At 48.0% G+C, this 13,959-nt stretch overlaps 2 protein-coding genes across 2 annotated transcripts; both read left to right on the top strand.

Moving 5' to 3' along the window:
- The first annotated feature begins 346 nt into the window (after positions 1 to 346).
- LOC149916497 (olfactory receptor 14J1-like) lies at positions 347 to 1,309 on the top strand. Its single transcript, XM_090147773.1, has one exon. It carries the CDS (start codon positions 347 to 349, stop codon positions 1,307 to 1,309), a length of 963 nt encoding a protein of 320 aa, XP_090003899.1.
- An 8,661-nt stretch (positions 1,310 to 9,970) lies between these two features.
- LOC116238488 (olfactory receptor 14J1-like) lies at positions 9,971 to 10,897 on the top strand. The gene has a single exon (XM_090147772.1). The coding sequence runs from the start codon at positions 9,971 to 9,973 to the stop codon at positions 10,895 to 10,897; it is 927 nt and encodes a 308-aa protein (XP_090003898.1).
- Positions 10,898 to 13,959: the final 3,062 nt, after the last annotated feature.

The raw sequence follows: 13,959 nt of genomic DNA, 5'->3' as shown, positions 1-13,959 counted from the left end.
AACAGGCAGCTTTCTCTAACAGAAATTGAAGTGCACAGAGGTTGGGATGGGCACTCTGAGTGCAGACAAGGTAGAGATGAGGCATGGAAATTGCTCATAGGAGAAAAATATCCAGGAGGCTAGGATATGATTAGGAAATGAGAAGAAAGTAAGAGCTCCTTCATTTTTTACGTCTTATGGGATGGTGAAGCTCATGAAAGTAAGTTCAAGTTATGGAGTTAAATGAACATTTTCCAAAGAGAAAGAAAAACTGTTGTAGTTCGGAGAGAGGAGTGTCTCTGAATAATGTCTTGACTTGTCATTATCTTCTGCATTCTGTACAGGACTCCATGCCCAGGAACTGCAGATGCCCAACAGCAGCTCCATCAGCGAGTTCCTCCTGCTGGCGTTGGCAGACACGCGGCAGCTGCAGCTCCTGCACTTCTGGCTCTTGCTGGGCATCTACCTGGTTGCCCTGCTGGGCAACGGCCTCATCAGCACAGCCGTAGCCTGCCACCACCGCCTGCACACCCCCATGGACTTCTTCCTCCTCAACCTCGCCCTCCTCGACCTGGGCTGCATCTCCACCACTCTCCCCAAAGCCATGGCCAATGCCCTCTGGGGCACCAGGCACATCTCCTATGCAGGATGTACTGCACAGGTCTTTTTCTTTTTGTTTTTGTTTTCAGCAGAGTATTGCATTCTCACCATCATGTCCTATGACCGCTACATTGCCATCTGCAAGCCCCTGCACTATGGGACCTCGCTGGGCAGCAGAGCTTGTGCCACCATGGCAGCAGCAGCTTGGGGCACTGGGGTTCTCTATTCCCTGCTGTACACTGCCAATACATTTTCACTGCCTCTGTGCCAAGGCAATGCTGTGGATCAGTTCTTCTGTGAAATCCCCCAGATCCTCAAACTCTCCTGTTCACACTCCCACCTCAAAGACATTTGGGTTCTTGTGGTCAGTGCCTCTTTAGCATCTGGGTGTTTTGCTTTCATTCTTTTCTCCTATGTGCAGATCTTCAGGGCTGTGCTGAGGATGCCCTCTGAGCAGGGACGGCACAGAGCCTTCTCCACGTGCCTCCCTCACCTGGCCGTGGTCTCCCTCTTTGTCAGCACTGCCACATTTGCACACCTGAAACCCCGGTCCATGTCCTCCCCATCTATTGATCTGACAGTGGCAGTTCTGTACTCAGTGGTGCCCCCAACACTGAACCCTCTCATCTACAGTGTTAGAAACAAGGAGCTCATATGGTCAGTTAGGAAAGTCATTTCACAAATGTTTCTGAGCTGTCATAAGTTCACTCTCTGTTCTTGCAGTCTTTAGAGTCACTTCCTTTTATTGTTCTCTCAGGTCGATGGTTTTGTTTATCTGCATTCCACTGAGGAACGATTCTGATTTGTTTATATTTCCATCTGTATAAATATGCATTCAAATGTAGATCAGTGCTAAATTAGCATCTGCTTAATAAAACAAGATATCCACATTGCACTGCCTGAAGTTTGCCTGAAGTCTGTGGAGAGGCCTTGAAGAGGGGAATTAAGAGCTGAGCAATCACCAACTGCATGACTGTTAACAAGAGCAAGTGTTTGATTCTGTGCATGGGATGGGGCAACCTTGTCCATGTGTACAGACTGTGGTCAGAGGGCTGGGGAGCAGCTGTGGGAAAGGGATCTGGGGCTTCTGGTTGATGTCAAGTTGAGCATGAACCAGCAGTTTGCCCTGACAGCCTGAGGATCAAACAGTCCCCTGGGGTGCATCAGGGCCAGCACTGCTGGCTGCTGGGTGAGGGAAGGGATTGTCCTGCTCTCCTCTGTGCTGGTACAGCATCACCTCAAACACTGGGTGCAGTTTGGGTGCCACAATTTAAGAAGGACATCAAGCTATTGGAGAGCATTTCTATGAGTGCTCTGAAAATGGTACGTGTCCAGAAGAGAGAAGTATGACGAATGGCTGAAGTCACCTGGCTTGTTCATCTTAGACAAGAGGAGACTGAGGGGAGACGGCATAATAATCTACAGCTTCCTACCAGGAACCATGATTGTCAGTGGAACAGTGGCTCAGTGTGTTCCAGGGTGCTCAGATAAGTCCGCAGTCCAAGGAAACGTCAGGTTCCTTTCATTTTTCCTTCACTAAGGAATTGAGAACCTTCTAGGGACTCTTAGAAGACTGTCCTTGAGAAGAACAGCGATAGAGGCATGGCAGTGGGGCAGGTGACAGTCTTGGTGCTGTCCTTCAGGGCCCCCACACCTGGAACTGAAGTGACAAAAGCAGCTGCAACAGAAGAGCTTGTTGATGGAGGGGGTGTGTTTCAGCACAAGGGAAGAGGCTGGGATAATGCTCAGACCCTGTCATGGTTATCTCTAGATCTGTCTGTGTCCATGACAGTGGGACGGCAGGCCCACAGGTCCACTGGCCCAAAAAAGGGGGAGGAGAATGGGGAGAGGGAACAAAGGGGGAAAACAAACAAACAAACAAACAAACAAACAAACAAACAAAAACAACAACAAAAAAACAACAGCAACAGTCTATGGAGGAGAACAAATTTACTAATTGTAATAGTAGAAATACAAGTTAATTGGGATTGAAGCTAAGAAATCAAATAAATGGGTTTCTGAAAACTGAGGTTCTTACTCTGATCTGCCAGGGAGAAAACAGAGAAAGTCTCATGATTTCCAGTCAGTTATCTCTTTCCTTCTTATTGGAAATTGGAAACGGAACAGCAAAGATTTCTGGGATCTGCAGTACATTTCTTCTCTTCTGAGACTCCCAGTGCACTCCATGATATGACGATGTGGAACACCAACACCAAAAATCATAAAACCACTGAAACACCACACAGATTGGTGTCATCTGCAAACTGGATGTGAGTGCGCTCAATCTCACTGCTGATGTCACTGAAGAAGATCTTAAAGACTATTGGTCCCTATTCCGTTCCGTGAGGCACATCACTTGTTACTGATCTCCATCCAGACACTGAGCCACTGACCACCACTCTCTGGTTTCAGTCCTGCAGTCAGTTCTTCATCCAGCAAACAGTCCACCCATCAAATCGTTATCTTGCCAATTTGGAGAGAAGGATATTATGAGGTACCATGTCATACTCATACATGTCATAGAAGGCCTCACTCAAGTCCACACAGGTGACATCAGTGGCTCCTCCTTTGTCTGCTGATGCAGTGACACCATCACAGAAAGCCACCAGGTTGGTTGGTCAAGCAGGACTTGAACCACTGGTTGAATGTTATTTGATACATTTCATTTTAAAAGCTTACTTTGATCTGATCACGTCTTGGGCCCAAAGGAGGGGGATGGGTAGATATGTTGCAGTGAGGTCACTTGTGCAAACAGAGCTCATCATTTTGTAGCAGGATGTGGCTTAGATTGTGCTTGAGAGGTTATTTCTGTCTCTGGAGGAGACAGAGCAGCAGCAGGAACATGGCTGGCAAAGGGCCTTGGAAGACATTCGTTCCGTAGTAGCCAATAGGACAGCCTTTAATGCAGGGCTGAGGTCTGTACCTTTAGGAATGCAGCTAATGGTCATTCCCATGTCTCTGGTAAGCCAGTAGAAGGCACCAGGTTGGCAGGTGGATTGAGAGGTCCCTTCTGCCTGAGAAGCTGATTGCCTGCGTGCAGGAAGAGGCCTTGGGTGTGGGTTTTCACGTCCCCTGCACGTTAGCACATAATGGGCACATAACATGGGCATGTATACCTGAAAGGTCAGGATCAGGCTTGTGACTGAGAGATCATGGTGAGATTTCCTCTGTGTGGTCTGCTGGCAGGCCAAAAGAAGGCTGATGGGTTGGTACACTGCCCTACCTGGAGGGTAGATTCTGAAATGATGGCACTTTCGGGCTACCTGGACTGGTGGATGACATTTGATTCTGCCTTGTATGACACCCTTCTCTCTAGATGGTAGAGGCATGAACTGATGGATTGGCCACTCAATGGATAAAGATTGGCTGGATGCTCATGGCCAGAGTTGTGGTCAACAGCTCAAGGGCTGTGTGAACACAGCGGTACACCTCAGGGGTCTGCAAGTGGGACTGGTGCTATTTCACCTCTTTGTTGCTGACTGGGACAGTGCTGTTGAGTGCACCTTCAGCAAGTTTGTGGGTGACACCACTTTCTGTCATGAGATCAACCCAATAAAGAGAAGAGATGCCATCCAGAGCGACTTTGACAGGCTACAGAGATGGGTCTGTACAAAACTGATGAAGATCAGCAAGGCCATGTGCAAGGATATTCACACGTGTCAGGGCAGTCCCAAGCAACAATGCAAGCAGAGTGGAGAATGCACTTAGAGCGGTCCTGAGGAGAAACACTTTGGGTGTTAGTTGATGAAAAACTCAACTGGCAATGTGCACTTGCATGCCAGAAAACCAACCATATCCTGGGCTGCACCCAATGGAGTGTAGCTAGGAGGTCAAGGGAGGCGATTCTTCCCCTCTATTCCACTCTTGGGAGACTCCAGCCAGAGTACAGCATTTGGATCAAGGGCCACAAACAACAGGGCATGTATCTGCTGGAGCAAGTTTGGAGGAGGGTAGCAAGGATGACCAGAGGGCTGGAACGTGTCTGATCTGTGCAAAGAGAGGCTGAGAGAGTTGGGGTCATTAAGCCTGGAGAAGAGATGTCTCTGGGGAGACCATCTGGCTGTTTTTCACAGCACAAGTCTGGCAGGCGGCAGCGTCATAGCCTGCAGTGAGAATTACCTTGTCAAAGGCTGTGAGCAGTGCTCCAGCAGTGAGCTCAACACCTGCTCACACCGTACACATCCTATAAGCTCTCTGCCCTTTCTCTCCTCTCCTCCTGTCACCCGCAGGCTGTGTTGTGCAGAAGAGCTGCTCCTGGGCACAGCTGTCTCTCTGCAGCGCTGCCCACTTGTAGGAGCTCCCTGTGTCCCAGGAGCCCAGCCCAGCTCAGCAGCAGAGGATGTCATTTTCTCTTCCTCACTGCTTTCCCTGGAGACGTCCTTGGGGCTTGCGGGGCTGGCAGCTCCTGATAGACAACAGGGTCATCTCTGCAAAACGTACTTTGAAGTCAGATGAATTGATCATGAGTAGACAGGCTGATTCCAGAAGCGTTGTTTGTCCTAACACATTGTGTGTGCCTAGCAAAGCTGCAAATGCCCCATCTGGTGTCATGGTTTTATGATTCTTGGTATCAGTATTCCACATCATAACATCATGTAAAGCACACGGAATAAAAGAGTTAATGCTCCAGTTCTGATTCCAGGACTGACTGTTCTGAATACCTGATTTGCAGAAGAGAACTCCATTTCCCAAGGACTCTGAGTTCAGAGGGGAAGATAAGCCATGGGAGGAAGTCCCAGGATCTCTCACTTGCTCGCTGCCTGGCAGTGTGTGGCTGCGTTCCCCAGCCGTGCGCCTTCAGTTCAGTGTAAGGCTTTTCGTTTCAGACACTCGCTGTCTCATTTTAGTTGATTACAGTAAATTGCAATTTTATTTTATAACATTGTGTTATCTTAGGTTCCAATATCATATTTAGTGAAAATAAGTTTCCTCCTTAGATCGTTGCTGCTGTTTTTTATTATTTTTATTATTATTTTATTTCTTTATTTATTATTATATTATATTATTTTATATTAAATTATAGTTTAGTTTAGTTTAGTTTAGTTCAGTTATTTTTTGGCCAGTGGGACTGCCAAGCCTTCTGCCCTCTGTCACGGACACACATTGATCTAGATAACTCAGTAATAGACAACACACTCACTCATATGCTCTGCTTTTAGGACAGGCGTGTGGAGCCAAATGTGGGACCTGATGATCACTGTGGGTCCTTCCCATTGCGGGTTGTCCTAGGATTCTATGATAGTGCGTACAAGCACGGTGATGTTGGATGACTGTGCTGTCACAGTGGGTAGGAGTTCAGTGACAGCACAGTCACGGTGTTGTCTCGGTAGTGTGGAGAGCAGTGATGTCAGAATTACTGGGTTGTGTCAGTGGTCAGTATTGCAGTGATGTCAGAGTCACTGTGCTGTAAAGGGGAGACAAGCTCAGTGATTTCAGCTCCACTGTGTTGTCACAGCTGATATGAGCACAGTGGTGTTGCAGTCAGACAGGAGCTCTGCATGTGGGTGAGCATCAAACATGGCATCCCCAGAACCAAATGCTACCAGTGAGGAAATGGTGTCTCCACCTTGCGCCTGAGAGATCTCATGTTCAAAGTTCAACTGCAGTTGAATAATTTGTCCAGACTGGGCCCTTCTCACATCCCACATCCTGGCATGAGACACACTGCCCACATGGGACTTGGGCCTCACGGCATCCTTGCACCCCATGCAGAGTCTGGCAGCTGCTGTGCCCTGGTCTTTCATTTGACATCAGACAAACCTCCATCCCACTGCCCCAGGAAGGGCCCTGAGCCAGCAGGAGGAACACGATCTCCCTGCCAAGGCTCTGGGGATCAGGGCTTGGCCTTTCTGCTTCACAAGACAAAGGAGGCTTTGCTCAGCATCACAGCCACCATCCCACTGCCATGGTCTGCCTGCAATCATGGCTTCCCATTATCTGCTCTAACAAGTCCCTGGGGAAGCTTGCTTGTGAATGGCCCTCAGTGGGGCCCATTAATACTCCAAGAAACTTCACTGTTCCTTCTGACTTGGTCTTCTTGAGCACTTCAGGCAATCTTCTCTGTGCACTGGAGGTTGATGGACTCAGCAGCAAATGCCCCCTGGGGCCCATTACAACCTGAAGAGCCCTCCTGTGCCTTGTGCCTTCCTGTCATCCTCTTCAGGTGTTCAGAACTTGTACAGTAAACTGGAGAGGTATCTGGAGACTGCTTAAGGACGATGAATCCAACAGACATTTATTGTCTATTTATTTATAGTTGGGTTTAAACAAGAATTTAAAGCAGCACTTGGGAACTGATAGTGACCCAGGATGTCCCCTAATGGACTTTGTTCTGTCACTGTGTGGACAAATGTCCTCCTCAACTTTTCCACCCCATTTCTACTCATTTTTCCCTATGGGTCTTGCATCACTTTTCGTCACATCACTCTTCTCCTCTGCAGTCACCCACTCAGGGTTAGACAACTTTTGCACCAACTCCCACTGGCTTTCCTCAGAGAACCAGCTGCATATGGGCAAGGAAAGATTTTTTTTTCTTTTGTTTTTTTCCAGCAAACAATTGTAAACATGATGCAAATGAATGAACAGTAAAACACAGTGATCAGTTGCATGCCTTGTCCAAGATGCACCTAATGAGTTTTGTCTTTCACTTGGAATATTTGTACAAGAAATGAGTTAGACGGGGATAGGAAGGGATAGATACAGTCACAGCTAAGGAACTGAGAAAAGAGTCTGTCACATTTTGGAGAGATGGAGCAAGTTCCAATAATCTCTGTGAAAGTCACAGATCAGCTAGATAACTGGGAGGTATCTGAGTGAACAAAGAGCAAGGGATGGGGAAATATGGAGACTGTGGGAAGAGCATGTGTCCAGATGGCCTGCTGAAAACATGCCCTGAACCATGGTCATTGATTTAGGAGAGCTGGAGACACCTGCAGGATGAGGGACATCAAATACGCAGCAGGGTAGAGCAGCAGTGGATGCTGGACATTAGACAGAGGGCATTGGCACTGGCACCACTGTCTGTGTCCCTTTACCTGAAGGCATTTGTGCCCTGCTAACACAGTTCTTTAAAACACTGTCCTTTTAGGAAAAATATCTGAATAAATAAATAAAATAAAAGACACAGTATCCTCTCAAATGGAGTGTTTTCAGCTTAAAAAGTGAGAAATGACACATGAGAATATTTGAAGTTGAGAAGTGTTACCACATTTATATCATCTCCCACTTGCAGACATCTTCCTTGTGTTGGGGATCTGAAATGTGGAGGCACTACTCTGCATTATGTCTTCCTTCCATCTTCTAGCCATGGTCTTGCTCAAACAAAAAGGTGGAGACCGACTTCTTACATTACTTCTGAATTGTAGGGCTAGGATGACAAGATAATAAACTAAAAGAGAGCTTTACATTAGACATTTGGAAGGAATTCCCAGCATTCAATAGATCATGACGTGAGGCATGGAGATGGTATGGAACAGGCTGCCCTGAGAAGATGGGGCTGCCCCATCCCTGGAGATGTTTGAGATGTCAAGGACCCAAGGAATCCTGATTCACTGTGGGACAGCCCTGCACACAGCAAGGGAGATGGAACTGGATGGTCTTTAAGGTCCTTCCAACCCAAACCATTCCAAAATCCTGTGATTCCTGTCAGCCTCTTCCAATACTTCCAACCTAAGCAAAGCTTAGGAATTCCCTAATCACCTCTTCTTTCAACAACAGTACATCTGCCTTGCCATAAATGCAAGAGTCTGTTGTCATTTAGGATGGCAAAGAATAGCCCTATCCCCCTCAGCTGATGCTCAGGAAGGAGGTGTCTATCTCAGGGATTTCCCACACACTTTACAAGCACTAGCACACATCCAGGAGCACCCCAGGCACCTTGGTCATCACCCAGGGTCTGTGTGTGAGCAACTGACTCCCCGCTGAAGAACCAAGGACTCAGAGCAGAAGCTCACTTGCAGGCAACTTCTTGTGCACATCTGAACTGAACCAGAGAAATCCCTGAAACTCTTGTGGGTCTGTGGGGAGCAGAATCCCACTTCAGCCACAGGGTTTCCATCTAGGGATGAAATGCCTGCACTGCCTCAGCTGGATCAGTGCCCTGCCCAGGGGAAGTCCACCCCTCCCTGTCCCTGTCTGTGTGCCCATTTTGTTACAGCAAACACTTTCAGGTAGGGCTAACCAAATGGATGCAATTAGTCAGTGTCCAGTGGGCATGTGATGGTTAATTCAGCAGATTTCTAAGTACAATCATGATACTGTTGTCTTTCAGAAGCTGTTGGCCATGGAGACCCAGGCACTTCTCAGGGGAAATCACTGGGGAAGAAAAAATCACATCCTCTGCTGCTGAGTTGGGCCAGGCTCCTGGGACACAGGGAGCTCCTACAAGTGGGCAGTGCTGCAGAGAGACAGCTGTGCCAAGGAGCAGCTCTTCTGCACAGCACAGCAGGGCTGGGGGCATGATCTGCAGCTGACATGAGGATAGAAGAGAGAGGAGAGAGAGCTTACAAGATGTGTTGGGCGTGAGGAGGCTGCGACCTCACTTGAGGAGCATTACTCACAGCCATAAACACGGTAAGTCTCTGGCTGCAGGCAGTACTGCTGCACTAACTGGAGGGATCACTAAATCTGGGACATCCCATTGCAGATCAGGATGCAGAGAGTCTGTGTTTCTTTATCATGAAGGAGACCTGTTCCACATGAGGGCTACCCGCCTCAGGGCAGGGGCCTTCTGCTGCCGCAGCTGCTGCCTGGGGCAGGGGGCTCACAGCTTCACTGCATGCCAGAATGTTTCTAAGGACACTGTGCAAGAGGAGAGACAAGGCAGGGATTTTCTTTTTCCTATTCTCAGGGGAGGGGAAATGATTTGAGGCAGAAATCTAAAAGGGGCTGCCAACTGTGAACACATCTCTATGGCTCCTGAATCAAACTTCTCTCACTCACTTGTTCTGTGAACAGTAGCACAGAATGTGCTTTCAGCCTCTCCTCTCTTGAAGAATAGAGCCAAATTACACTACTCTCATTTTCTGTAGGGGTGAACAATGCACTTATCCTGCAAACAGGCAGCTTTCTCTGACAGAAATGGACGGGCAAAGAAGTTGGGGCTGGGGGCTCTAAGAGCACTTGGGTTAAAGATATGAGACAGGGAAAAAGATGAAAATATCAAGGGAGATGGGATAAGATGAAAAAATGAGAGAAATGTGTAAGCTCCATAATTGTTTCATGCACATGGAATGCTAAATTTCATGAAATTAAATTCAAGGAATGGAACTAAATGAACACTGTATTGAGAGAAAGAAAAATAAATAAAAGTGTATTAGGAGGAGTGTCTCAGAGAATTGTCCTGTCATTATCTTCTGCACTCTGCACAGGACTCCATGCCCAGGAACTGCAGATGCCCAACAGCAGCTCCATCAGCGAGTTCCTCCTGCTGGCGTTGGCAGACACGCGGCAGCTGCAGCTCCTGCACTTCGGGCTCTTGCTGGGCATCTACCTGGCTGCCCTGCTGGGCAACGGCCTCATCAGCACAGCCGTAGCCTGCCACCACCGCCTGCACACCCCCATGGACTTCTTCCTCCTCAACCTCGCCCTCCTCGACCTGGGCTGCATCTCCATCACTCTCCCCAAAGCCATGGCCAATGCCCTCTGGGGCACCAGGACCATCTCCTATGCAGGATGTGCTGCACAGGTCTTTTTCTTTTTGTTTTTGTTTTCAGCAGAGTATTCCATTCTCACCATCGTGTCCTATGACCGTTACGTTGCCATCTGCAAGCCCCTGCACTATGGGACCTTGATGGACAGCAGAGCTTGTGCCAGCATGGCAGCAGCTGCCTGGGGCACTGGGGTTCTCTATTCCCTGCTGCACACTGCCAATACATTTTCCCTGCCACTCTGCCAAGGCAATGTTGTGGATCAGTTCTTCTGTGAAATCCCCCACATCCTCAAGCTCTCCTGCTCAGAATCAGACATCCTCAGGGAAACTGGGATTCTTGCTTTTATTTTTTCTGTAGTCCTTGGATGTTTTGTTTTTATTGTTGTGTCATATGCACAGATCTTCAGGGCTGTGCTGAGGATGCCGTCTGAGCAGGGACGGCACAAAGCCTTCTCCATGTGCCTCCCTCACCTGGCTGTTGTCACCTTGTTTGTAAGCACTGTGATTTTTGCCTACCTAAAGCCCTCTTCTATTTCCTCCCAATCCCTTGACCTGATGGTTTCATTTCTGTACTCAGTGTTACCTCCCACTGTGAATCCCTTCATCTGCAGCATGAGGAACCAGGAGCTCAAGGACGCTTTGCGGACTCTTAGAAGAATCCCACAGTAGCTCAGAAACTATTAGAACAATATTTTGTTATTTTTCTTTGTTGCTATTTCTTAAAACTTGGATTTTGAGTTTAAGCCTCCTACTTGTTAGCTGTTTATTTTGACCCAGTCATCTCATGTACCTACAGAAGTAGGGTTCCTCTGTAGATAAACACTATAACTGAGGCAGAAGTTGTTCATTTCTTCCAGCAGCCATTTCTCTCCTGCTCTGGACCTGGTGGAACAAAGTTGTTATGCAGGAGGATTTCAGGGACCAGAAGCCCAGCTACCAAATGGAGCAGCAGCCCTGGTGTCCCTGGGCAATGCTCCTCACTGCCTGGTTGTCTCCCGCTATCTGTGCCCATTGAGCTGGGGCTGCTTCTTTGCTGGGGCCATGTTGATGGGCAGGGGCAGGAGGTGGTCTTTTGAGTGCTGCTGTTTCCACTCCCATGCTTTCCTACACTCCTGTACCCATGCTGTACCTCTACACTCCTGGTAGCCCTCGGGTCTCATGCCATTTCACAGCAGTCCTGTTGCATCTCATAGTGGCAGTCGTGTGGTTGCAGAGTTGCTCTTTTCTTTTTTATTTGCTGGTGTTCTCCACAGACTGAAGGACACAGGCTAAGAGGCCCAGGTGATCTGGAAGTGATTTGAGTGCTGAACCAAGAGCTCCTTTCTTGGTGGCATTTATTCTGATATTATAAAACCATAGAATGTCTTGGGTTGAAAGGGGCCTTAACAATTCCTTCCTAACTACCCGTCAAGAGAAGGGTTGCCTCCCACTAGATCAGGTTGCCCAGGGCTGAATTCAGCCTGGCCTTGAGGACCTCCAGATTGCCCTCTTTCTCTGTACCAGTGCCTTCCCACTCCCTGAGTAACTACGTTCCTGCTATTGTATAATCCAAATGTCTTGTCTCTTGGTTTAAAATGTTGCCCCATTGTTTATCACGTTCTTCCTAAGAAAAAGTCGGTCTCTCTCCTGTTTATAAGCTCTCTTTAATTATTTAAAAGCTGCAGTGAGGCTTCTCTAGAGCTCTCTCCAGACTGACCTCAACCTTTCTTCATATGAGAGGTGCTCCAGCTCTCTGGTGGCACTGCTCTGGACCCACTCCAACAGTTCCACATCCTTCTTGTGCTGGGGACCTCAGAGCTGGATGCACTACTCCAGCTGGGGCATTACAAGGGCAGAGTAGAGGGGGACAATTCCCTCCCTCCACTGCTGGGCACTCGTATCTGATGCAGCCTGGAACACAGTTGACCTTCTGGGCTGCGAGAGCACATTGCTGACTCACGTCCAGCTTTTCACTCATCAGGATTCCCAAGTCCTTCTCTGCAGGGCTGCTCTCTACGAGATCTTCTCCCACTCTGTACAAATATCTGAGATTGCCCTGACCCAAGTGCAGTGCATTGTGCTTGATATTGTTGAATCTTATTAGGTTCATGTGGGCCACCTTCTCAAATCCAACCAGGTCTCTCTGAATGGTGTCCCTTCCTTCTGCTGTGTCAATTGCACCCTTCAGCTTGGTGTGATCATCAAACTTGCTAAGGGAACACTTGATCCCACTGTCTATGCCATTCATAAAGATGTTACAGATCACCTGTCCCAAGGACAACATTCATCACAGGCCTCCATCTGGACATAGGGCTGTAGATTTGACTTGAATTTCCAGGAGTGGGTCCACACATCTTTTGGTTACATCTTTTGATTTTGATTGCAGGGAAGGAAATTCTCTAGGCAGCCGGTTCCAGTGATCAGCAGCCCCCAGTAAATAAATTCTTCCCTGGACTTGGACAAAATGTTATGCGTTTCATCTGGAGCCATTCGCCCCTTTTTGCTAGGTATCTTTTGCTAGGTATCACTGAGAAGAGCCTGGCTCCCACTTCTTCTGGCCTCCCCTCAGATGTTTATATACACTGTCAAGGTACGTCTCCTTGGAGCTTCTCATCTCCAGGTTGGACATGCCCTGTTCTCATAGCCTCACCTCTTAGGAAGGTGAACCCAGTCCAGTTTTTGAAGATCTTTGCTGGCCCTGTTTCACTAAGCCAATGACCCGCGTGTACTGGTGAGTGAGTGATGTTAGCAGTGCTGAACAGAAAGGAACGATCCCCTCCCTTGATCTGCTGGCTATGTTAGCCCTACTGCTGCCCAGCAACTTTCAACCTCCTTTGCAGAAACAGCACATTGCTAGCTCATGGTGAGCCCGTTGTCCACAAGGAGCCCAAGTTCCTTCTGACAAAGCTGCAGGGAAGATCACAGTCAATCAATCCCCCTCCTGCACTGATGCAGGGTGTTTGTTCTCCCTGTGTACCATGTCTCCTGTTCCTAGAAACTAAAGCCCTGTTGCTGATAACCACTGCACAAACAATAGCTGACACGCAGGACCTGTCCAGTCCCCAGGGCTCTCCTCCTTACCAGCAGGACTGAGAAGAATATGACACTGGTCACTGTGATGTTTGGAATCAAACTCTGTAACCCAAGTAAGATTACAAAGCAGGTCTGGTTTATTCAGTGGTGCGTGTACACTGGGTGCAAGGGGGATAGATCCACATAACTTGCACACCATCTGGAAAAATTGTGCTACAGATATAGGCCAAACTAATGCATAATCAATAGTTTTCCTGGAATTTGCATACGTACTCATTACACCCCCAAGAGTTCATTAGCATGCAGACCCTCCCCTGTTGTGTGTGTGCGGTGGGTCGGGGGATGAAGATTTGTTGTCTTCCTCGTGAAGGTTTCTGACCTTTCTTGCTGTAAACTTCTGGCCTTTCAGGGGGGGATCCCTCCAAACTGGTTTTCTCTAGCTCTGTGGACATCTCATCACCTCTCTGACAAATGTCTCTGTGTTGTACTCAAACCTTATCAGAGGCTTCATCCCCCTCACTATCCCAGACCCATTGTCTGCCATCCCTTATTTTTCTAACAAGCTCTACATTCTTATTTCTATAAACTATCTCTAACTATTGTCCCTTCATCCCCCTTGTTCTCAGTCACTGTGAAGCTTTCTTACATTTTTATGTTTACTTATGGGGCCCTTCTCAATTTTCAGGACCTGCCCAGGAAATTCAGTTCCTAGATATAAA

The sequence above is a fragment of the Phasianus colchicus genome, chromosome 10, assembly GCF_987193195.1.
Source record: "Phasianus colchicus chromosome 10, bPhaCol1.hap1.1, whole genome shotgun sequence".
Classification (NCBI taxonomy): domain Eukaryota; kingdom Metazoa; phylum Chordata; class Aves; order Galliformes; family Phasianidae; genus Phasianus; species Phasianus colchicus.
Note: the sequence above shows the minus strand (reverse complement) of the source record. Positions and strands in the feature narration are given on the sequence as shown.